Source organism: Perissodus microlepis, chromosome 10 (genome assembly GCF_051167445.1).
Source record: "Perissodus microlepis isolate ML-2025 ecotype Zambia chromosome 10, ASM5116744v1, whole genome shotgun sequence".
Taxonomy (NCBI): domain Eukaryota; kingdom Metazoa; phylum Chordata; class Actinopteri; order Cichliformes; family Cichlidae; genus Perissodus; species Perissodus microlepis.
Window position 1 is genome coordinate 12,767,808 of NC_140470.1, and position 23,632 is coordinate 12,791,439.

The window sequence follows — 23,632 nt, forward strand, 5'->3', positions numbered from 1 at the left end:
TTGGTTGTGGTTGTGGGGTTCCCTCGCTCAAAACGAGCATAAAAGTTGTTGAGCTCGTTGAGGAAGGAGACATCAGAGGATGTCCTCATTGTTTGAATCAAAAATTCAAAAGAAGATAAAAGCAACTGGGAGGTCAATGACAAAAATCACAAAATGCACAATTTAAACTACAAAAACAGTTCAAAATAAAAATAAAAAATTACAAAATACTTTTAGCGCACAAATAAACAAACATATTCCTTATCTGTGTTGCAGATTTTTTTAAAATGTGGACTGGCCAATGAAAAAGGGGCTGACAATGATATGTTTTGTACATTTTATATTGTTATGACGTGGCTCCCGATGACAACATGTTTGTATGTTTACTGCGTTCACACAGTCCCATGTATGTACCATGAGAGAGGAGTGTAAGAGCTGCACGTGCTGGTTTGTTTGTGCACGCCGCGTAGATGGGGAGAGACGTAGCGGCACGCAGAGCAACGCACAGAGGTTACCGAGTTCTGCGACGGATGCACACGTTTGGCCTACGCGTGTGCACAAAGCCTTGCTTGCACAAGCACTTGTACGAGCCAGAAGTGTTCACACAGCGAGCGTTCTTGCATGGACTAACACGGACATCTGGTTCTGCACACTCGTCAATGTCTGGAACAAAGAAAAACAAGTATTCATTAGTGACAATGAGCCATAAAACAGAAATCCAAACATTAGTTGACAGAACAAAGTTATAATCTGCACATTGGCTGCTGTACATACACTAATAAGAGAATCTAGGACTCTAAAAGAATATGTGTATTTGCATTTTTGTAGTGTATATGTAGGACAGACCTATACAGCGAGCACGCGAGTAGTCTAGCCTAAAGCCTGGGTTACATTCACACATAGTGCCCAGGTAGGAACGGACACAGCGGCCATGTCCGCAGCTGCATTCGTCGGAATCTTCTTCTGAACTGTCACCTTTTCACAAAACGAACCAGGGGAAAAGAGAAAATGGGGGCAGAAAGAGGTAAATAAATAAGCCTTGTCTGAGGGCAGGAATGTTTCAGCTATCACTGATTTTTAACAAAAACCGTCATTGAGTGTCACCCGGGTTGTAATTGGGAAAAGCTGCCTGCAAATCCTGTTCCCCGTCTGACTCCGTCTCAAGATGCATCCCACACAGATGGCTGAACATTGCTGGGTAAAACAGATAAAATTCTTGTTAATTCAATAAATGGATTAAGTGCTAAAGAGGTCTGGCAAGTTTTCAGTAGCTCACCTGAGTTTCTGGGAGGGCAGCTGTTACACTCGGGCCCCCAGCCACGACCGAAGTGACAGCAGCACTCTGAATACGTCACCACCCGGTTCTGGGGCTCGCTGCAGATCCAGCCCTCCTCAATTCGCGTGAAGCACACATCCTTGTGAGCTGCAGTCCGATCTAGAGATGGAAAAAAGGATAAAAAACAAGTCGTGAAATTTTAACTGATCTCAGTGTTCAAGTGTATTTAATAAGAGAAGGTAAAGAATACTAATCTTAATATACAATATTTGAAAAAAGTCAGATTGGTTCACATTGCAAATTACACCTAAAAACAGTAAATGTACACTTTTATTTGTACTACAAAGTAAGCACACAAATACTTTACTATTTTTTTTTTACAAGCTTGTAATATCTGGGAGTAACAAGCATCAGGCGCCCATTCAGACATGTATATCCATCTACACCATATGGACAAAAGTATCGGGCCACCCACACACTTAGACTACGTTCACACTGCAGGTCTTAATGCTCGATTCCGATTTTTATGTCTGCTTGTTCACACTACAAATAAAATGTGACAGCAAACGCACTCTAGTGTGAACGCTCAAAGCGGCCACATGCGCAAAAGAAGACGTCACACACAACGCGCTCTGTTTAGACTCAAACCAAACAGTATTGTTTGACTGATGGCCCTTAATATAAAGACTTGTTTCGGACTTTACGTTTCCCAATTTTGCTCTAAGTTATAAAGTTATTTTGTTATTTACATATGGCCTAATAATTACCCTTATTGCTGTTTTAGAGAGGAGCGGTGCTTCAAAGGATAGTCGCAGATTTCTGTCAGAATCTGCAGATTATACAGTATAAATGAAATGTTCACGTTTCTCCAACGTTGTCTTCCCAACAGTTTCACTAACATCTACATGGGATGGCCAGGAAGCGTTCGCGATGTCTTATCGGGCGCTTCTCCGGCGCTGATAATTGGCGTGTGACGGATTTAATGCGACTTGACTATTCAAACAGCAGTCGCTTTCTAAAACATCAGATATGTATCGGATTCAGTACCACATACGAAAGTGACCCAGATCGGATTTGAAAATATCGGATTTGTGCCATTCACACTGTCATACCATGATCGGATATGGGTCGCATACTGTACTGTAAATGTACGAAACACATGACAGGTTCGTTAAGTTTGTTAAGATTTCTTTTTCTTAATTTTTGCATTTTCTCCAGTTTTACAGACCTCATGTAAATATTTCATTTGTTATTTTTCAGAATGCCGAAAACACCGTACACAGAAGATTTTCAAATATGAAGAGATAGTAGACAGGAGAGTTGTAAATGTAAGTAATTTAGCCTGCTGTTGTGCAGATTTTTTTTGCGTCTTTGGACTTCCCGGATTTGAACTGTGCCTGACTGACTATCCATAAGCTTTTGTATTTGATGAATCTACACTAATTCAGCCACTGAGTCTGTATTTCGCTCCAAATAGGACATTAAATAAGAACATACCACCTGATACGACCTGGTCGTGCTGCCTTCCTGATGTTTACGTTCTTTAAAGTCCTCCTGACATCATGCTCAGAAGGAGTGATTGATGTGGAGGTGCTCCTTCCCATTCAGTAACATCTGCTTCAGTTAGTTTTGCTTGTGAGCCACAATGTAAGCAGTGTTGCTTTGCTGACATGCACTCGATGCTGGCAGTACAAGCATTGTAGTGGTTCTTATGTTTTTGTAAACTAATTGTATAATATATTGAGCCATTCAATAGTACACAAATGTTTATAAGCTCCTTTTTGTATGCAACTTGCATGTCTTTCTTAATTAATTGTTTGTTTATATCATGTTTTTCAGGAAAAAGAAGAAGTTAAAGTCAAGTGGAAGCCTTGCTCAACATGGTATGTAGTAACAACTTTGTTGGACGGGAACAGACATTCATATTGTTGATAAATAGTTATCACCTCAATTTGAATTCATGTATTTGGACTAAAGTAAATTGGGAGCTTTTAGCTATCGAGCTCCTCTTCTGTGAGGAGCTTGATAGCTGTCCACCTCCAAAGTCCATTATGAGTTTTGGAGGTGGACATGGTCAACACTTTTAAGAGTAGGCATAAGACTTTACTTCTTTATAGAGCTTATAGTTAGGGCTGGTTCAGCTCAGCCCTTAGTTATGCTGTAACAGGACCAGACTGCTGGGGGTTAGTGTCCCCCCCCTCTCTCTGTCTGTCTCTTTCAGGGTTATGCAGGCTCAGTATTGGTTGAAGATGCAGTCACGTCTCCTTTTACTGAAAACTCTCCCCCTCTCCCTCACCATCTGTAAACATACATGTCTCAGTAATGCAGTTCATGCATGTTACTAACTAAACTTCTTCCCTGGAGTTTCTGTGCTCTCTCATCCAGCAGGTTCCGATGGATCGTGGCTGCTGCTGTGGTCCTGCTTGACATCTACTACATATATTATTACTCTCTGACTTGATTTATATTACAGTGAAGGTGTATAAAGCATGACATGAATATAGAAGATATTTCATCCTAAAAAATTGTCATATGTCACAACCTAAATTATCCTATTTTGTGTGTGGTTGTCGTTGTTGTTTGTTATGTTTTTCTCCTGACAGTGGCAAAGTGTGGGATGACACATGGGAACCTGCGCAGTTTTACACACAGTAAACCAGGCACCACAGGTCGCAGAGATCGCACAGTTCACAGTTTGTAGTTCAGCATAAAAGTTCAAAATAAAATATTTACTATACATTTCAACCAGTGTCAGTCTCTGTTTCACTCTCTAATTGTGGCTTAAGTACCTAACACATTCATGAATCTGATCGATCAATAATATCTTCCCTGCACTCGATATCTCATAGTTTTACATATCAGCCAACATTATTGTCTACATCCTCATAAATATAGAAGTGACTTGCTTATTATAACATATTACAAGTTAAAGTAATACTGCACTGCACGTATAGTAAGTAACACCTACTGTGTATGGGAGCCTAAAGCAAAGTTAACTGCACCAGTACCAGCTTCAGAACATATTGTATATTATATGTTTCTACCTTTTTGTAATATGTCATGTTTAGATGCAGTGACAATTGCACATTTGGAGTTGTGGTCATATGTGGTTTTTATATATATATACACAGGGTATTAGAAAAAAATTGACATTTTTTGCTATTTTTCTTGTTTGTTTGCACATTATTATTGTGTACATATTACATATGTAACATTATTGTTAATATTATTATTAGATATCAAAGATACAATTTGATTAAGGGTTTTCCTGTCATAATTTCAATACAAATGCAATTACACACGTAAACAATAGGATCAAAATAAACTTTTAAAAAGTCTGTTGATCAAATGCTGATTTTCAAAACATTCTAGAGGAAAACAGAGATAAAATAATCTGAACAGTAACAGTGATCTGGGATGATGATGGAGGCTTCAATGGATTATTCTGTTTCAATCAATAGGTTCGTATCTATGACAATAATTTGATAAGTTTAACAGGTTGGTTTAGGCCTGGCAATACTGGAAATATTCACAAACTTTTGTTTTTGAAGAATGTTTATCTTTTTTGGGATGAAGCTATCTGGCAAAATGACACAGCCCTTTAACCTCATCTTTATGTCTATCATGTGGCTATGATACTGGATTTTGGTTTGATGCATATGCAGGTTACAGCTGGGGAATGGCAGTATGTTGTGGATTGATTTGGCATGTTCAACCACTGTTACACCAAACTCTCTCACTTATAACATGATAAAGGCCTCTTACTCAGTGTCATGGATTTTCTGTAGTTTTGGGGACACAGGGCCAAAGTCTGAGGCAATAAGTCAGATCAAAGAAGGCAATGTTTCTAAAATGGGAGTTTACTTATGTCATTATATATATCCAGGAATATGTGCCTGAGGATAGTTGTCATGAATTCAATATTAAATCAAAGTATTCCTTAATTACCACAGCTGACACGAGTTCTCCATAGTTGCCTGCTGTCTCAGGATCTGTCTCCAAAAAGGACCAGGGAGCGCTAACATGTTATGTTCTAAAATGATGAAGAAAATGCACATTAAACATAACATAAACTTACTGAGTGAAGTAATGTCAAGAGGATTCCTTTAGCTCCTATTGGGTTGGTTCCTTGATCAATGCAATACAGAATCATTCATCTGGTTTTATGTAATGTCCTTAAAACATGTCAAAATGAGGCTCACTAGTCTGTGTGGCCTCCATATGCCTGTATGACCTCCCTACAACACCTGGGCATGCTCCTGATGAAGTGGCAGATGCTCTCCTGATGGATGTCCTCCCAGACTCCAGGACTAAAGCATCTGCCCACTCCTGGACATTTTGTGGTGCAGTTGGTGGATGGAGCGAGACATGATGTCCCAGATGTCCTCAATTGGATTCAGGTCTGGGGAATGGGCGGGCCAGTCCTCAGCATCAATGCCTTCGTCTTGCAGGAACTGCTGACACACTCCAGCCACATGAGGTCTAGGATTGTCGTGCATTAGGAGGAACCCGGGGCTAACCGCACCAGCATATGGTCTCACAAGGGGTCTGAGGATCTCATCTCAGTACCTAATGGCAGTCAGGCTACCTCTGCCGAACACATGGAGGGCTGTGCAGCTCCCCAAAGAAATGCCACCCCACACCAAAACTGACCCACTGCCAAACTCATGCTGGAGGATGTTGCAGGCAGCAGAAGGTTCTCCACGGCGTCTCCAGACTCTGTCACAAGTGCTCAGTGTGAACCTGCCTTCATCTGTGAGGAGCAAAGTTGCCAATCTTTGTGTTCTCTGGCAAATGCCAAACATCCGGCATGGTGTTGGGCTGTAAGCACAACCCCCACCTGTGGACGTCGGGCCCTCATAACACCCTCATGGAGTCCGTTTCTGACCGTTTGAGCAGACGTGCACATTTGTGGCCTGCTGGAGGTCATTTTGCACAGCTCTGGCCTTTCTTTCCTACCCCACAGTACCTTCCCTTACCATTCGTTTCCTACTCTTTTACTTCTTCTTTGATGACGGTTGCCTTTCTAGATAAGCAATTTCATTTGCTCTGGGGCGAGTCACTGGCTCGGGTGCATTCCGGGACTGTCAGTTCACCAGTGTGCTGGCATGCTTCTTAAAAAACACACCACTACAGCAAACATCTCAATTGTACTTGTTGATTTCTTCGACAAAACACTGAACAAAAAATTTACTTGTGAGTGTGCTGCCTGGTGCTTTTAAATTTTGTGATAATTTGAGCAGCCCAGAAAGCATCCCATAAATTAAATTATGTTATCGTATCTGAACATGTACACTAGTCATTAAATTAGATGGGAAAGAATGATTCAGGGTAAACAACTGCACCAAGGAAATTCCATTTTTCTTCTCAAAATGTAAAATGTCTGTTGAAAAATCACATTAAACAGAGATGTGATTAACTTTTTATTTTACCAAACATAACATCAATGATGACACAATCAGTCTTCATCAGAAGTGCTCAAATCACTCTCAGTGGCATCGTCTGGAATGTCCTCCTCCTCCTCCGAGTCCATTTCCAGGAGTGGTTGGTGGCTGAGGATTCTCTTGTACACGTCCTTTACTTTGAGCATTTCAGCTTTCAGTTCACTTTTTTTTAAAAAACCAGGCTACAGAGTCCCTTCTGTGCATCCTCCGACATGCCAACAAAGGAGGCTGTAAAAAGAACAAAACAAATAAATATAAGTAAAAAAAAAAAACAAACAAAAAAAACCTCACCTCATAAACACAAGGAATTAGGATCCTGTAATTAAACATTTTTTTTAAAGGGAGAAGGCAGTGTTAGCAAGCAATCTAGATATAGGTAAAAGATCCAGTAAGACTTTAGCATCTGCTCTTATTTTCAATCGATTCATCAAAAAATTAATAAATAAAAGATGTGCTTACAGTCTGAGGAGATTGTCCCCAACACCACAGATCACATTCGCAACACTGTCCAGTGATGCTGCATCTCCCTGCAAAGGATCATCTCCTCCTCTCTCAGGCGCCTCACAGCCATCACCAAGACCTTTCTCTTTGTCCGGAGGTCAGCAGCAGCTACAGTTTAACAACATCAGATGGGAAAACATAGTAGCATATTATGATTCAAGAACAAAACATTCAACTACTGCTCAGATACTGGGAGTTTGTTTAAAAAGGATATTTAGAAATCAAGAGCTTACGTTCACTTGTGCTCTGCCAGGGCCAAATGTCGGTCAGCATGAGGGCATCACTGGATACGATTTGCTTTGTTGGTTCAGCGAGCTTGTTGTAGTCGTCAACAGCAGCCGCCAAGCGTTTCTTCTCAACTAAGATGACCTTGCGAATTCTGTGTCGCCTCTTGTTGCCATCTGTAAATAATCATAAAAAATTCACACCTTCACATAATGTATATAGTTACATTTTAATCTACACTCATCAATTTGTTTGCTAGAACAAATCACATCCAGCTTAAACAAACCTGGATCTGATTTTATTCTGTTTACAAAGTAGCTGTACAAGCTGTACAAACTAAGTATCAAACGGTCCATTTCAAAGAAACTGGGACGTACCATTTTGTCTGTAAAGACTTTGTGTTCGCACTCTGATGACGACGACAAGCTCCTCTATTCGTGCCTGCAACGCTCCAAGGCTGCCATCAGTTTGATCACTTTCTAAGTGAGAGGAATATTAATCAGAATACAGGATGAGTAACAGTCACCAAACTACAGTGGACTCTGTAATCACTGACTTGATGACATTCATTATAAGACATCTGGAGCCTTCATGTGCTGCATTATCATGAGATAACAAGTATGTTGGTGTTCAGGTTTATAAAACCAACTAGTACGACATCATTTCAACCCAGGTTCTATCCAATTTGATGAAACGCAACAACTCTGCCATAAATTCTGCTTTTACAAGGCTTCTTTTTCATTGTTTGTTGACACTGTCAGAAAGATCTTAATTCTACCTTAAGTTCTTTAATGAGGCCATGGTGGGTCCTATTGTTATACACGAGTGCATTATATTGAGACTCACCTTCAGCCCATTTCTACACATCGGCCACCCATTGCTGCAGTGTGTCGTCATCCACACCCAGCTCATTTTTGGTCGCATTCAGGCTCTCCACTTGTTCTCTAAGGATCCTTATGATCTAAGAATACATTAATAAATGTCATTCATATTGACATTAAAAGAGTACTGGTGTTTTCCCCCATTACCACACACATTAAAATGGTTTTTGAAAAAATAAATAAATCACCTTTAGATATCTCTGGCTCAAAGTGCGGCCCAGTTGTTCCACTTTCCTTTTGTTCCAGCCCAAAGCCAGGAGGGTCAGCATGTCTGTTCGCCCTGCATTTCAGTTAGTATACAAATAAGAATTAATGAGCAGGAGACTGAGTGGAATCTCAGACACGGACACATACCTGCTTTAGACATGTACTTCGTTGTGATGGCCGCCCTAGACAGGAAACTGTTTACTTGTTCCACCTCTTCTCCAACTGTTGAACCGGCCCCATCCTGAAACGCACCTCCCCATTTGATCTATAGAAAGGAGGTCACAATACATGACTGCTGAATTCATTCAACCTTATAACAAAATGTCTCAAACTAATCCAAAACTACAAGCTGCAGTACACCTCGCATTTCCAAGTGTGAGCCTTTGCATGCATGACGGAGAGAAAAGGAAGCATTGACAAGAGGTTCCTCAGCTCAGGGCACTGCTGAGCCACCTTGGTTAAATAGGGGAAATATTTACAGGCCACATCGGAGCAAAGGAACGTAATATGTCCCAGGACGTTAGCTGCCAACTCCCTCTGGAGAAAAAGGGGGTAAGCAAAGATCTCCCCTCGAAACATGTTCAATGCAGCTAAGAGGACTCCGTGGCGACAAACAGCTATTTCCATGCCCTCTTCATCCAACTTCCCAGTGGACTTTTTGGACGACTCCTTTGCTGCAGTCCAAGATGAAGATCCGCACAACCCTTTCCCTGGGACCTATACACTCCCCTTGCACTTCAGAGCAAGTTCCCCTGCTCTGAAGTGCTGAACGAACACAGTGACAGTTGTTTGAAAAGAAACATTAAAATACATTTTTCTACAAATCCATATTTGACTTATGTACACAATGCATAACGTACCTTGCATTAGACTGAAAGTGATAAAGCTTGCGGTTTCCATCAACTGAGACGGCAAGCATGTCTGGAGTGCAGGCAGGGCAGCTAAAGCATGGCTCCTTGCACATCCTGTCCACCTCAAACTTTACAGCACTCCACTCCAAGAAACTTTTACTGAAGGCATCAGCTGATATTCGGCCAGTCTTTTACATAGAGGACATACAACAGAATATTCAAGGACAGTCATCATAAACATTGATTTGCACAATTTCCTTAAACTTGGCAAATTTAGAAACTCACCCTTCCAAAATGGGCTGTTCGTTCATCCAGCACTTTGACAAATGCCTTAAGTGACATCCCTGGTGCAGCCTTCTTAATGTCATAGAAAGACTGAAAGACATCCATTGAAAACAGGGTGCAGAAATTTAAGGTGCCAGGCCAATATCCACTACCCAGGATGTCCTTAACTGAGGGGGACCACATTAGGCCACAGCTGGTGCAGCTCACCACTGGCAGTGCAAGGTTATAACGGCCTTTAGAAAGGATAAGGATAAATTCAGTCATGGCTCAAAGCATTCATTTTTTTCATGTTGTTTTCAAATCGGTCTGGTAAATCCAAATGACCTTTGACAGGTGCCCACATATACTGCGGGCCGAGGGTAATTCAAACCAAGATAGCAATGCACAATTTGCAATAAAACCTCCAAACACATCTATTGTGTATGTAGTGTGTGACAAAAGGGCAACTTACCATTTATGGTTACAAGAGCCACAATTGCGCCGGGTGAAACCTCAACGTTACCTGCTGGGCAGTCACACACATGGTCTGGCCTTTGCACAGGCAACAGCCGAACTAACATTAAAACACACAATATATATAAAAAGAATTAGAAATTAACTGATACACAATAAATATACAATAACAGCACCCACTCATAGTACATAGCAAGAAATGCATAAGACTTAAAAACCGTACCTATTGGCTTGTGAAACTCTGATGTAGGCTGCAAAAACCCTCCTGTTACTGCCTCTCTGCTGTGCAGGACAAAGCGTGTGTGAACTGCAATATCACAGTCAGCACAAAGGAATGGAAGAGGCAGGCAGTCCAGACACCTCACAACTACTTGTTTGCCACACTGACACACACGGTGTGACTGTGGATCCAGAGTAGCTAACATATTGTCTATAAGACAAGGCCTGGCCTCTTTCCACTTTTGCGAGGACACCATATTTCTGATCGCCCAGTGAGTAGCAGCTGATTCAGATGACGTCTCACAAGCCATGGCTGCGTCCTCTTCTCCATCCTCCAACATCTGAAGGAGCTCCTGATGAAGCACCTCAGTTCCATACACTAACAGAAAAAAAATAAAGAAAGGAAGAAACTCTTCCACAAAGTGAAAAACACTCTAGGCAGTATGTTTCTTAGGACTGCACAAAAGTCCTGCATAACTCAACTATAACAACAAATATAAAAGTAAACAGAAATCACAATATATACAAGAAGGTAAAGTACCTTTTGTTGGGTTGACACTGGCAACATAACTAGGTTCTTCACGTGGACATTGATGCTGATCTCTGGACACTGGGGGGAAAAAAAGAGATTGAAGAATATTTACTTACTGAAATTCTTTGGTGAAAACAAGTTGTGAGATAAAATCAATGGTTGTGTGAACACTGACCACGTGGCATGCAACTAGTACTTCGACTGGTTGATGGTCTGAGGAATAAAATCTCCCTGTCTGTCACGTGTTTTCCAGCGCACTGGTCTTGGCTGAGGTTCACTCTGTGCATCATTCTATGCAATTAACAAGGAAAAAAGGGAACACCTAAAATACAGTCCATGATTAAAGCAAAGATTATCAAACATCTTAAGTTAACCAACTTAATTTGACATAAACTTATATATACACACATATATAAAAATTTATTAAAAAAAATTCAAATAATATAACGTTTACTCCGTACAAAATATTAGACAAGCGTGTTCCCTCTTTAACAACTGTTTCCACTAAAAATGTTACCTGCATATCTTGAAGGAGTTCGTCAGCAGCCTGAAGCTCTTCCTCCAGCTCGGGATCCTCTGAATCACTCATTTTCAAGCTAAAGAGGAAAGAGATTTTTGCAGAACTCCGTGACATAAACACATAACTAACGCAATTCAAATGATTTTCAGTCTTGGCGCTCCGGTTAACGTTAGCAATTAACGTTAGCATCATCAGTTTATAAAGAGCTAGCAGAACTCTTAGCGCAAAAACTGCTTTACGCACCATGTGAGGGTATTTTGCAACACACAAGTCCTTTAACGTTTGTAATAGATTTAATCCATCATCGTTGGATTAAATGGCTAATGCTGCAGTAGCCACGTGTAGTCGTTACCTAGCAAGCATGCTGACAGTAGCTGTAGCCATTTTTAAATGCATTAAACCGTTTCCGAGATCAGTCACCTCTGTTTGTTTGAAGCTTTTATGAAAAACAAACTTTGAAACACACATCAAGGTATTACTTTAAATATATGTATTTTTTACATACCTGCATTAGAATCAATCAGTTCCGCCTCATTTTCTTATTCTTATAAATAGGTCTCTCCATTCTCCCATCATCCTTTGCTTACACAGGTTGCGTCTGATTGGTTGGAGCCGAGCACGTCCAAAACTAACAGGAGTGGTGAATGACTCTATAAATGTGTTTTACGTGTGAAATGAAAATAATAAACCTAACAAAGGATTATGTACGTTAAATCTGAGCACTTTCAGCTCGTGAATCACTTTGGAAAACACTGTGTGATGGCCACAACATGAAGCGATTTTATTGTTGAATTATCAGTGATACTTTCATGTGTTTTTGTTGAGAAATGTTAACGATGTCATTAAAAGAAAGCATTAAATTAGGGAGAAAAACCGTTCGCGGAGAGGGTCCCCGGTTCTCCAGTTAGATTGAGATTCACAGCGTCATGTTTCGCTGTGACGGAGTTATTATTGGAGTAAATGGACGGCTGGAGCCTCTGCTCGAAGCGTCTCTGATCGCCGCAAGCGGGTTCATATTGGAATGAATTGACAACCCACAGCGTCGCATAAAAACGTGGAAGGGTACCTTTAGCGTCAGCATGAGAAGTTAAGGGACGTGACAAATCGTCAGTATTTTACGTGTCGGGGGTGAGAACGGGTTGTCTTAGCAGTAGGATTTACATGAAAAGAGAAACAAATTAAGTTTGAGTGAAAATGTACATTTTTTGCACTCTCTGGTCGACTGACTCAGTGAATCAAATGACTCAACAAACACGATTCACTTTGGTGAGTGACTCATTAAAACTCGATTCAGTAAAAAGAATTAAATTTACCATCACTAGCCCTTTGTTTGGCCTGCTAAAATGGCGCCCCGGCGGCCACGCCCCCTGCCGTGACATCATGTTCCAAAGCCCCATAGAATAGACAATAGAACCAAATTTAAAAAAAAAGAAAAAAAAAAGAATGTTGTTGTTACATTATGTTATGACATCATCATGATGTCATAACATGCCTTTGATCTGTGAATCCTTAAATCCGGGTAAGAAGCCCAAACTGTCATGCAGTTTACTTGTAACATTTGAGATTGCAGCATTCAAAGGTCCGCCTGAGAAAAATTTTAAAATAGTTGAATCTTTAAGACAGTCACTTCATCAACACTCTGACATGTCTCAGAGTAAAGACAGCAAAAGCCAACAAGCTTACGCTGGCTTTACTACAATGGACGACCAAAATCCAGAGCCAAACTCTGATGAAAGACATTTCCAGCTTCCACTCAAGAGGAAGCGAGGCCCGAATTCTGTTGCACAGAATTGCAGAAGTGACGACAGCTGCTCTCCACCAAGGAAAAAAAGACGTATTTGTGAAGAAAAGAAAAGAAAATACAGTCAGATTTCCAAAGGCAGCAAAAACAACTCTGAGAGCTACTCTCCAGAGAGAAAGAGGATGAGAGTAGACACTGAGAAAAAAGAAACAGCAGTGACTCGGACCATCGAAAAAAGTTCTTCTTCAAGGACTATCCAACTCCAAGTTCAGAAAAAGAACAATATGAACTTGAGTAATACCAAAAACTCTCAAAACACTCCAAAAGACAACAAGAGACCAGGACAAGCACCAGTGACACAGAACATCCAAAAAAGTTCTTTGTCAAGGTCTATCCAGGACCAAGTTGAGAAAATGGATGTTACGACCTCAAGTGATACCAAAACCTCTGATAACACTCCAAAATACAACAAGAGGCCAGGACAAGCACCAGTGACACAGAACATCCAAAAAAGTTCTTTGTCAAGGTCTATCCAGGACCAAGTTGAGAAAATGGATGTTACGACCTCGAGTGATACCAAAACCTCTGATAACACTCCAAAATACAACAAGAGGCCAGGACAAGCACCAGTGACACAGAACATCCAAAAAAGTTCTTTGTCAAGGTCTATCCAGGACCGAGTTGAGAAAATGGATGTTACGACCTCGAGTGATACCAAAACCTCTGATAACACTCCAAAATACAACAAGAGGCCAGGACAAGCACCAGTGACACAGAACATCCAAAAAAGTTCTTTGTCAAGGTCTATCCAGGACCGAGTTGAGAAAATGGATGTTACGACCTCGAGTGATACCAAAACCTCTGATAACACTCCAAAATACAACAAGAGGCCAGGACAAGCACCAGTGACACAGAACATCCAAAAAAGTTCTTTGTCAAGGTCTATCCAGGACCGAGTTGAGAAAATGGATGTTACGACCTCGAGTGATACCAAAACCTCTGATAACACTCCAAAATACAACAAGAGGCCAGGACAAGCACCAGTGACACAGAACATCCAAAAAAGTTCTTTGTCAAGGTCTATCCAGGACCGAGTTGAGAAAATGGATGTTACGACCTCGAGTGATACCAAAACCTCTGATAACACTCCAAAATACAACAAGAGGCCAGGACAAGCACCAGTGACACAGAACATCCAAAAAAGTTCTTTGTCAAGGTCTATCCAGGACCGAGTTGAGAAAATGGATGTTACGACCTCGAGTGATACCAAAACCTCTGATAACACTCCAAAATACAACAAGAGGCCAGGACAAGCACCAGTGACACAGAACATCCAAAAAAGTTCTTTGTCAAGGTCTATCCAGGACCAAGTTGAGAAAATGGATGTTACGACCTCGAGTGATACCAAAACCTTCGAAAACACTCCAAAATACAACAAGAGGCCAGGACAAGCACCAGTGACACAGAGCAGCCAAAAAAGTTGGACGCCAAGCACTATCCGACTCCTAGTTAAGAAAATGAACAATCTGACCTTGAGTGAAACCTCTGAAAACACACCAAACGCACCAAAAGACAACAAGAGGCCAGAACCAGCAGCAGGGACACAGAGCAGCCAAAAAAGTTGTTCGCCAAGCACTATCCGACTGCTAGTTCAGAAAATGAACAATATGACCTTGAGTGAAACCTCTGAAAACACACCAAACACACCAAAAGACAACAAGAGGATAAAATAATAAGCAAGAAAAAGAGGAGGCCAGTACTACCAAACCAGAAAATCCAGAGGCCTGAGATGACAACTTCAACTCTGTCTCCTATAAAATCAAAGTTATATACAACTAAATATTAACAGTTACTTCAACTCCCTAAACATAAATTTTAAAGCATATTTGCTTTAATATTTAATTGTGTATACATTTGTCATCGGCTCCACCCCTCCCAACCGGTCGCGGCAGATGGCCGCCCCTCCCTGAGCCTGGTTCTGCCGGAGGTTTCTACCTTTTTAAAGGTAGTTTTTCCTCCCCACTGTCGCCAAGTGCTTGCTCATAGGGGATTGTTGGGTTTTTTCTTTAATTCAGTTCAGTTCAATTCATTTGTATGTAAATACTGTTGAATTGAATTGAACTGAATTAAAGAAGATTTATAGGAGACAAAGTAAGTCACAGAGTGAACCAGGGTATTATAACATCTTACCCATGAAAATAAAAAATTGCATTAACCAAAACATCTGTTGTCTGAACCTGTAATTTTGTCTCATTTAAAACATGTAAAAATGTCAAATTAGAACAATCTAACAGCAGAAATAAAAATGTTTACATGCTGCTTGAAAACATTGTTCTGTGAATGATATCTACTGTATCTGTGCTGTTGATGCCTTTTGAAAGCATTCCTAATAGCATCTATCAAGTAATATGCCTTGCTCAATGGTTCATGGAAGTATTAACAGTTTTGGTAACTGACTTTGTAAATTGAAATTCTACAGCCTTACACTAGTAAACGCTTGTGCTACACACGGAAGACAGGTATAGTCAGCTCAGTATCCAGTGGGAAGTTTTCTCTTTGGCATCCACAGATGCAACAGCTCATAACTAAATGGTGCAAACAGAGGTGAATCCACCTAAGCAGCACTTGTACGATTGCCCCCCGGCTCCAACTCCCGGTAAACTGAAGACAGATTCAACCATCTGTGTGTTGAAAAATATTAATGAGTCCACACCGCATTTTCTTCTTAGTAATAGCCATGTAACAATAGAAATATAGAAACAGTAATTAATCAGATTACTAGTTACTGAAAAAAGTAACGGCCGTTATTCCCATCACTGATAATGACACGATTATTTGCATTTCCACTACTTATAAACTAGTGTCAGTATTTAATGATCAATGTCCACAAATAAGAATTGGAAATAAATGGCACTGGATAAGCACAAATCTGACTGAGAACTTAAACTTCACCTTAATTTTTCTGTCTGTCCTGCTCACATCTCCAATGTTTGTACACGTTGTCATTAGCGTGTCTTCACTCAGCCACTCCACATCGGCCACACCGCTTTACTAACTAAAACACTGGTGTCGGCACATAAGGACGCCGTCATAACCCGTCAACGACACTGATTAGCGTTTATATGAATGTGAGTGGCATCGTTGGCTGGAGCAGCCAGTTACCGGTCACTCACTGACTCACACTCCAAAACAGCACAGAATCAATTGTTATGTATTTATTTTAATTCCAGGTTTGATTTTTTCTGTTTTGTTTTGGGGGGTTTTGTGCGCAGTGCAGATTTTGTGCGCAGTGCAGATTTTGTGTGCGCGGAGACCGTGTCAGCAGTGCGCAGTTTAGAGGGAAAAGTGCAGACAGATGCTTTATCCTTAACACTTTTTATTAGCCAGCTGTAATAAAGATCCGGTACATGGTAGGTGGCTATAATTGCAGGCAGATAGAAGCAAAGTGATGAATATTGTTTTGGGACATTTAATTAATTAATTCTTAATGTTTGAAAGACCACAGATAATGAATTAAAAGGAAAACTGTTGCAGGTTATGGATGCGAGTGGAAGTGGTCCTCTGTGACATGACCACTGGGACAGAAGACTGGGCAGCTGAGCACTCCTCTGAAGCAGTACAAAGTACAGAACTAACTGAACCTCCATCCGCTATATAAATGTGATATTAAAATAATATTAATACAAGAAATACAAACTTCTAATTCTAATGATTTCACAAAGCTCAAATAGCTCCATGTGCTTGCTGATTATATTGTAGATGGATGACTTTCCTTACACACTTGGAAAAATGAGACATTAAATTTAAATGAGATGTCTGTTCCCCCTGATGTAACCCAGCTCTGAAATAATTTGTCAAACAAAACAACAACAAAAAAAACGCGTTAGCTTGTGTAAATCTGAACACATCTTCTTCAAGAGTGCAGTGCAGTGTACAACAACAACAACAAATCATCAATCTGTCGATCCACTCGACATCTATCAATTAAAAAAAAAAATAAAGTAAGCTTTAAATTTCCAGTTGAACAGATCCCACCGGGCAGTCCTTTTCTTTTAAAAATAGTCCCTCCTCTTCTTCTCCTGTCCTGTGTTTCCTACATCCTTCTCCATCTCTGAGTGATGTTATCTCATAGTCTTTTCTCTCCCTCGGTAATACTACAAATGTACATTCAGCTAGCTGGCACACTGTGTGACCGTAACTGCACAGAAGCAGTCTGTTTGCTGATATTTGTTGGAGTGTTTAGAAGGTTACATGTGTATTACTGTTAAAGTATACAATCAAGAGAGAGTTTCACTTGTTTGTTTTTGGAACTTTGTTTAAAGTTGTAACTTTCACTGGTGTGATATCTCACCACTAGATGTCAGTAGAGTACAGACTGCAGTCAGCTGAGTTCTGTTGTCTTACCCCCTCTAAAGTGCATAATCCTAGCAATGGTGGCTGCAGGAGGACGAAAAACTGTGACTGGTTGATCCATATGGAGTGCAGGCTGTCAGTCTGCTCTTTACCTGAGCTCTGAATAGAGCTTTGTTAGTTACTGAAGGCCATTTCTGTCGAATGACAGCGATACTGAGCTGAGTTGCTGAGTTTGTCCTGAACTTCTTTTGTTGGTAAGTGCTGCTGTTTTTGTCACTGTAAGCCTCTGTTAGCTGGTGTTAGTAAAACTTTCATTGTTGGACGCTTAGAGAATAAATCCTCAAATGATGTGCGGGTATCACACTGTTTACCAGAGGGAAAGTGTGATTTTCTTAGGAGACTCAGTGATAATATTAGCTGGCAAAATGTTAGCTTATAACCAGCTGGTGTTGTTGTTATTAAGCCAGGTCATTGTCAGCTGTCTGGAGGGTCACATGTCTAATCTTCTGACAATAAATAAGTGCGAAAATGTCTGGAATCGTTAATAAAGAAATTTGGGACAGTTGTTAAATTGTATAACTCTCTCAATGCTCTCTACCTGACCACCTAAAATTGAGCCTTCTGATAATATGATGTAACTGAGATTCATTATGGTCAGCAGAATTTCTTTTTATTGCTGAATGTTGGAGGCACTGCCTTTCAAAGCAGAGACGTCGCCCTGATAGGATGATCGCTCTGCTGCAAGGCTGACTCAGAGAGCAAGTTTAGAATAACCAGTTAACCTAACACATATGTCTGTGGATGTGGAAGGAAACCAGAGCACTGAGAGAAAACCTACATAAAGAAAAGGGAACAGATGGGCTGTGGATCTTTGTGCCCTTTACCACCATGCCAAGTACCAAATAATCATATAGCCCACTGTAGAGTAGCCAAATGTGGTAAAAGATATTAATTATTTTTCATGTATTAGTATTAGTAATGTTGAAAGACACATGTATATTTAACAGGCTGTATCACCTTTTTTAAAAAAAAATAAAATTCAGATTTGTTTTGCAGCTCTATATAGATTCTTTTTGGCCACTAAAATGCTCAAAAATGATATTTTGGGAGCACAGGTTGCTCACCCCAGAAGTGGAATAGCTACTTCTGAGGAAAAACGTTCTGATTTGGCTTTCATGAAGACCAGAAAACAAAGAAACCCGAGTCTGACTACATGATTGTCCAACAATCATAATATTCTGGTTGTAAGGAAATGTACTCAAAGGAGAGTTCATGTATAAACCAAGAAGAATAGTGAAAAATATCTGATTTCAAATAGTGGGTTAATCAATGGAAGAAAAAAAATGTAAGAAATTTAAGCACAGAAACAACTTGTTAAAATTGTGTGTGTGTGTGTGTGTGTGTGTGTGTGTGTGTGTGTGTATAAGCAACTGTTGTGCTATGAGGTACTCTGACGTCACCACTCAGTAGCATATTGCCTTTAGTGTGTTGACTAAAACCACAATATGGGCAGATAAAACAAGGAGTCATTCTGACCTTCATCTACAGGTGGATGATCTAAGATCATTTAATCACATAAAATAAAACTCAGTGAATTGTAAACGGATGTAAATAAAAGCTTGAATATGCATTTAACTTATAATGTGACCACTGTTTGTTTTTAACAATCGAATGCTCTCTGCTCTCTCGTCTTCAGCTTGTTCAGAATGCTGTAGCCCGACTCTTGACAGGCACTCGTAAACGTGACCATATTTCCCCAGTCTTGGCTCGTTTACACTGGTTTCCAGTATGTTCCAGAATTGATTTTAAGATTTTATTGCTTGTTTGTAAGTCTCTAAATGGATTAGCTCCCTCGTAGCTCTCTGATCTTTTAACTAAAAACACTGCAAATAGAACTTTTCAGTCAGCTGTTACATTGCTTCTGATTGTTCCTAAAGCACAGAGGAGACCAAGCGTTTGCCTGACCCTTTGGAACAGTCTGCCTCTTCAAATTAGGACGTCTCCACCACTTTAAATCCCATCTGAAAGCACATTTCTACTCCCTAGCTTTTAATTGTGACTGAGTTTTTGTTTTGTTCTCTTTAGGTGTGTTTGTTTTACTTTTTGCTTTGTATAGCACTTTGGTCAACCTCTGTTGTTTTTAAATGTGCTTATAAATAAACTGATTGATTGCTTGCTTGAATACTATAAAGTGTGTGAATGGGGGGAAAAATACATTTTGGTTGTGTTGTTATGGGTGTCCTTCAGTTTATTTCATACAAAGGATGAATAATGAAGAAAAATATTCTCGATGTTTGCATTTTTATTGTTAAAAACATCTCAAGATGGTGCTCAGGCACATTTCCATAACAGATGGTGTAAGATCTTCATGCAGTACTGGTGAGATGATCGGTGGGACAGAAGGTTAGGCAAGTGGACACTCCTCTGTAGAAGGAAAAATGGAAAGTGTAAGGTGATCAGTGCACAACATCACTGTATTCCAAGCTGTTTTTATATAGAACTTCACCACCAATGTAAAAGTACCGCTTTTAGGAAGAAGGACAGTATTTTCAGGAAGGATGCCGGTCTGCAAGCAGAACTGCCTGAACTTCTCCTGCACCTCATCGCTGAGGTCCAAACTACGTCCTGTGAAACCACGTGATGTAAATCTGCTGCAGTGGGTGTAACTTTGCTAAACGGTTTACTGAACACAGCTAAATGCAACTTTACCAAATAGTCTGTTAATGACAAAGGTTTCATTCCCTCTGGTGTTGAAGGAATAGGTCAGGGCGTACTCATCATACTTCACATCAACCATAAGCATGTCACTCACATACCCCCAGTCTGACAAAAAGGAAAAAAGCAGAAGAGAATATGTGAAAAAATAATACTGGATGATGATGATGGAAAATTATTCGTTTCCTCTCTTTGTGGGCGTACTCACGCCGACTCTTGTATGTGAATTTTCCAGGCACCTCGGTCTTGTTGGCTAAATTCTCCATTTCCTGACATGTATCATTACTGTCGCAAAGACATCACATTAATCTCCAGTGTAAATATTTTAATGCTATTCAAATGATATTTGCTCTGTCTGTCCTCTCGCACTCACGTAAGACTGAAGAACGACAACTCAAGACCTCCATCTTCAGTTGGCGTAATGATGGCCGTGCCGATCTTCATATTGGCTTTGCGACTGACAAACCACTGGCCATTAGAGCAAATTCCAGTCCGGTACCACTTACCTGCCATCTGTGGACACACAAATGGAAAGCATTGAGAATTAGACAGAAGCACAAGAGCTGTTTGTTGTAACACAGAATATGTATTATCACACAAAATCCAGCGTGAAACATAACCACATAACATAAATGGTGAAGTCATTATAAAAGTAAATTGTGCAAAGGTTAGCCTCCCGTGTAGACTGCTAAACTGTCTTGGAGGGGGGGGGGGGGGGTCCCTGCTTATCCCTGTTAGATAACCTCCAGTACCCCCTTTCCATGGCCCTAAGATAGAGACATGGTTATGAAAATAGATGGGTGGTAAAATAAAAATGATTATCAATGATTCTTACCGCCTGTAAATCAAAGTCTGCCTGAGGTAGGATTTCAGAGGAAGAAATCCCAGAAGGGTGCGAAGTGAAGCCATAGCTGCTGATAAGTGGAGAAATGATGATGGAGGAGATCGCAAATGAAGATCTGGAAGTTGCTGCCTGGTGACTCTTTATATAGAAGAGTGAGATTATCTCCCCACCAACAGCTGCACTTATACAAAACCCCAGGTTCTGTGACGGCTTTGAACATGTGACATTTTATGCAAACACTTGGTCAGTTTCATAACCACAAAGTTTCAAGTTTCTGGGTGTGCACATAGACACAGACCTCCAATGGAGCTCTAACACCTCTGCGGTCTTAAAGAAGGCCCAACAGCGTCTCCACTTTCTGAGAATCCTCAGAAAAATGGACCTGAAGAAGGAGCTGCTGACCGTCTTCTACCGCTGCTCCATTGAAAGTGTGCTGACATATTGCATCGGTGTGTGGTTCTCCAGCTGCACCACAGCACACAGAAAGGCACTCCAGAGGGTCATCAACATGGCCCAAAAAATCATTGGACATCCTCTTCCCTCCCTGAAGGACCTGTACAGCACTCGCTGTCTCAAGAGGGCACGCAGCATCCTACGGGACTGCACACACCCAGGACACCGGGTGTTTAAGCTGCTGCCGTCTGGCAGGAGGTTCAGGCTGCTGAGGTCCCGAACAAATAGACTCAAGGACAGCTTTTACAACAGGGCAATAGCCCTGATCAATGTAAATAGCTGACCTGACTGGATACCTCCCTGGACTTTTTTAGGGGGGAGGTAACAATGTTTAAAACAATAACAATAATATTTATATTTATAACAAGGTGCAATAATAATTAATGTGCAATAATAACAGTGTGCATAACACATACACTTATTCTTCTTTTTTATACTAAGTTAATATACTGTGTTGTGTTGTTTGTTGTGTTGTGATGTGTCATATCGTGTCGTGTTGTGTTATATGTAGTGCCGACGTAGGACAGTTTTTCCAATTTCATTGTACTACTGTACTATGTATGACTGTGCAATGACAATAAAGAGTTATCTTATCTTATCTTATCTTATCTTATCTTATCTTATCTTATTCCTGCAGGGGCAGAATTGTATCCACTGTGTGAGAGGTGAATGTCAGACAGTTGTGGTGTTTCGACAGAAGAACGGAGACGGCTTGGTTTATAATGGAACGTGTATTCAGCAGTAGTTCGCCATTCAAAACATATCACAATACACTTCACTTCTTCTATCCTTCTATCACTATTAGTCACAGAGCCCCCTACTGGTAACTGAGTATATGTTCATATTCAGTCCCCCTTGTAAAGCAACCCTTCACCATCTTAGCAGTGTATGTAAACATAACATCTCTCCTCATTCTCACAGAATTCTACTACCTCAGTATTACTTACTTAGCATGGTAACATTACTATTTGCACATAACATTATCAGTAGTAAACTTTGCAACCAGACAGCATTTTCAATACTGCTTGCTGAACCTATTTCACTTATAACATTACTGGTTGTTTGAACTATACCTGTGATCTTAACATACCCATCTTGTTATGGTGCCTAAATTGTCCTTTATAATGAATACTTGTACAGTTAAGGTTACTGTAGTAACTTAACAACCTTAAGTCACAAAACTTCACAAATAAATCACAGTAAATCAATCATCTATTATACTTGGACCTCAGAATTAGCAGTATGGAACTTAACATTAGCATCCAACAGCTCAAGCGTGTTATTTTCCCACTTTTTTTTTAAAACTCATTTCATTACATAATCCTTGGTCCAAGCTGGTAACTGTCTCGGTCTGTTAGGAACAGAAGGTCTTTTAGGAGTTTCTCTTGTGTTGTTTTCAACCTCTTCACCAGCCTGCAACGGCTCAGCATTCTCTGCTCGGCAGAGTGAGAGACGGGATGCATTCCATCTCTTTCCATCACTCAAGATGAAGGTGCTCAGTCCAGTCTGTTGCTGCACTGACAGTGGATCAGTGAACTGTCTCTCTCCCTTCCCCACTTGGAAAGGCTTACGTATCCGCACCCTGTCACCGACCACAAGCTGGGGAGGTTTTGCCCCCCTCTTAGCATCAGTGTAGCGTTTACTCCTACGTTGCTGGTGAAAGACTCTGGCCCTGCATTGGTCATACTGTCCTGTGTCTTTGGGAAATGGCAGGACATTTAGCTTTGTTCTCATTGGTCTCCCTCTGAGAAGCTGAAACGGAGCTGCTCCAGTTGTTGCATGAGCTGTAGCACGGTAATTCTGTAGCATCTCTGTTACGGCGGGCTTCCACGGCTTCTGGGACACCTGTGCAGCCTGAACGCAGTCCTTCAGTACTCTGTTGAATCTTTCAACACACCCGTTCGCTTGAGGGTGATACACACTTGTTCTAATGTGCTTGATGCCCCTTTCCTTCAGGAAGTCAGCAAAGACAGATGAAGTGAATTGTGGTCCATTATCTGTCGTAAGCTCACAAGGGTTTCCCTCCCGTGCAAAAACTGAAGACAAGAACCTAATAACAGTGTCTGTAGTAGCTGATGAAGTAAAGGCTACTTCTGGCCATTTGCTGAAGTAATCGACCAGTGTGATAGCAAACCTGCAGTCCTGCGACCCAC

General features: G+C 40.7%; 2 protein-coding genes and 1 long non-coding RNA gene across 7 annotated transcripts; 1 reads left to right on the plus strand and 2 right to left on the minus strand.

The window, feature by feature from the left end:
- Window positions 1–241: 241 nt before the first annotated feature.
- Window positions 242–1,528, minus strand: LOC146378941 (latent-transforming growth factor beta-binding protein 4-like). The gene is made up of 4 exons (XM_084941317.1): window positions 1,256–1,528; window positions 1,084–1,173; window positions 826–954; window positions 242–642 (listed from the first exon to the last, which is right to left on the minus strand). Exons 2-4 carry the CDS (start codon window positions 1,169–1,171, stop codon window positions 491–493), a joined length of 369 nt encoding a protein of 122 aa, XP_084797443.1. The 5' UTR covers window positions 1,172–1,173; window positions 1,256–1,528; the 3' UTR covers window positions 242–490.
- A 117-nt stretch (window positions 1,529–1,645) lies between these two features.
- Window positions 1,646–4,000, plus strand: LOC146378942 (uncharacterized). Its single transcript, XR_014801412.1, has 2 exons — window positions 1,646–2,583; window positions 3,095–4,000. It is a non-coding gene; the product is annotated as an uncharacterized LOC146378942 (long non-coding RNA).
- Window positions 4,001–6,665: 2,665 nt separating this feature from the next.
- On the minus strand, window positions 6,666–11,981 carry LOC146378943 (uncharacterized). 5 transcript variants are annotated; one of them, XM_084942132.1, is made up of 15 exons: window positions 11,879–11,981; window positions 11,371–11,449; window positions 11,029–11,144; window positions 10,863–10,931; window positions 10,326–10,700; window positions 10,101–10,202; window positions 9,650–9,882; window positions 9,374–9,552; window positions 8,661–8,778; window positions 8,495–8,586; window positions 8,272–8,386; window positions 7,803–7,904; window positions 7,434–7,601; window positions 7,159–7,308; window positions 6,666–6,927 (listed from the first exon to the last, which is right to left on the minus strand). In XM_084942132.1, exons 3-9 carry the CDS (start codon window positions 11,141–11,143, stop codon window positions 8,712–8,714), a joined length of 1,140 nt encoding a protein of 379 aa, XP_084798258.1. In that variant the 5' UTR covers window position 11,144; window positions 11,371–11,449; window positions 11,879–11,981; the 3' UTR covers window positions 6,666–6,927; window positions 7,159–7,308; window positions 7,434–7,601; window positions 7,803–7,904; window positions 8,272–8,386; window positions 8,495–8,586; window positions 8,661–8,711. The 5 variants fall into 5 exon arrangements, with proteins under 5 accessions (XP_084798258.1, XP_084798260.1, XP_084798263.1 ...); XM_084942134.1 differs by lacking the exon at window positions 11,879–11,981 and adding an exon at window positions 11,617–11,721; XM_084942137.1 differs by lacking the exon at window positions 11,879–11,981 and adding an exon at window positions 8,874–9,278 and having other exon boundaries at window positions 8,495–8,778; window positions 11,371–11,488.
- Window positions 11,982–23,632: the final 11,651 nt, after the last annotated feature.

Bases quoted from the DNA above. Each gene is read 5' to 3' on its own strand.
- LOC146378943 (XM_084942132.1), bottom strand. From the start codon at position 11,143: ATGATGCACAGAGTGAACCTCAGCCAAGACCAGTGCGCTGGAAAACAC. The intron at 10,932-11,028 runs GTCAGTGTTCAC...TTTTCCCCCCAG, and splicing joins TACTAGTTGCATGCCACGTG to TGTCCAGAGATCAGCATCAA. The intron at 9,553-9,649 runs GTGAGTTTCTAA...TCTATGTAAAAG, and splicing joins GAACAGCCCATTTTGGAAGG to ACTGGCCGAATATCAGCTGA.
- LOC146378941 (XM_084941317.1), bottom strand. From the start codon at position 1,171: ATGTTCAGCCATCTGTGTGGGATGCATCTTGAGACGGAGTCAGACGGG. The intron at 955-1,083 runs GTGACACTCAAT...TTTTGTGAAAAG, and splicing joins TTTTCCCAATTACAACCCGG to GTGACAGTTCAGAAGAAGAT. The intron at 643-825 runs GTCTGTCCTACA...TCTTTGTTCCAG, and splicing joins CTCGCGTGCTCGCTGTATAG to ACATTGACGAGTGTGCAGAA.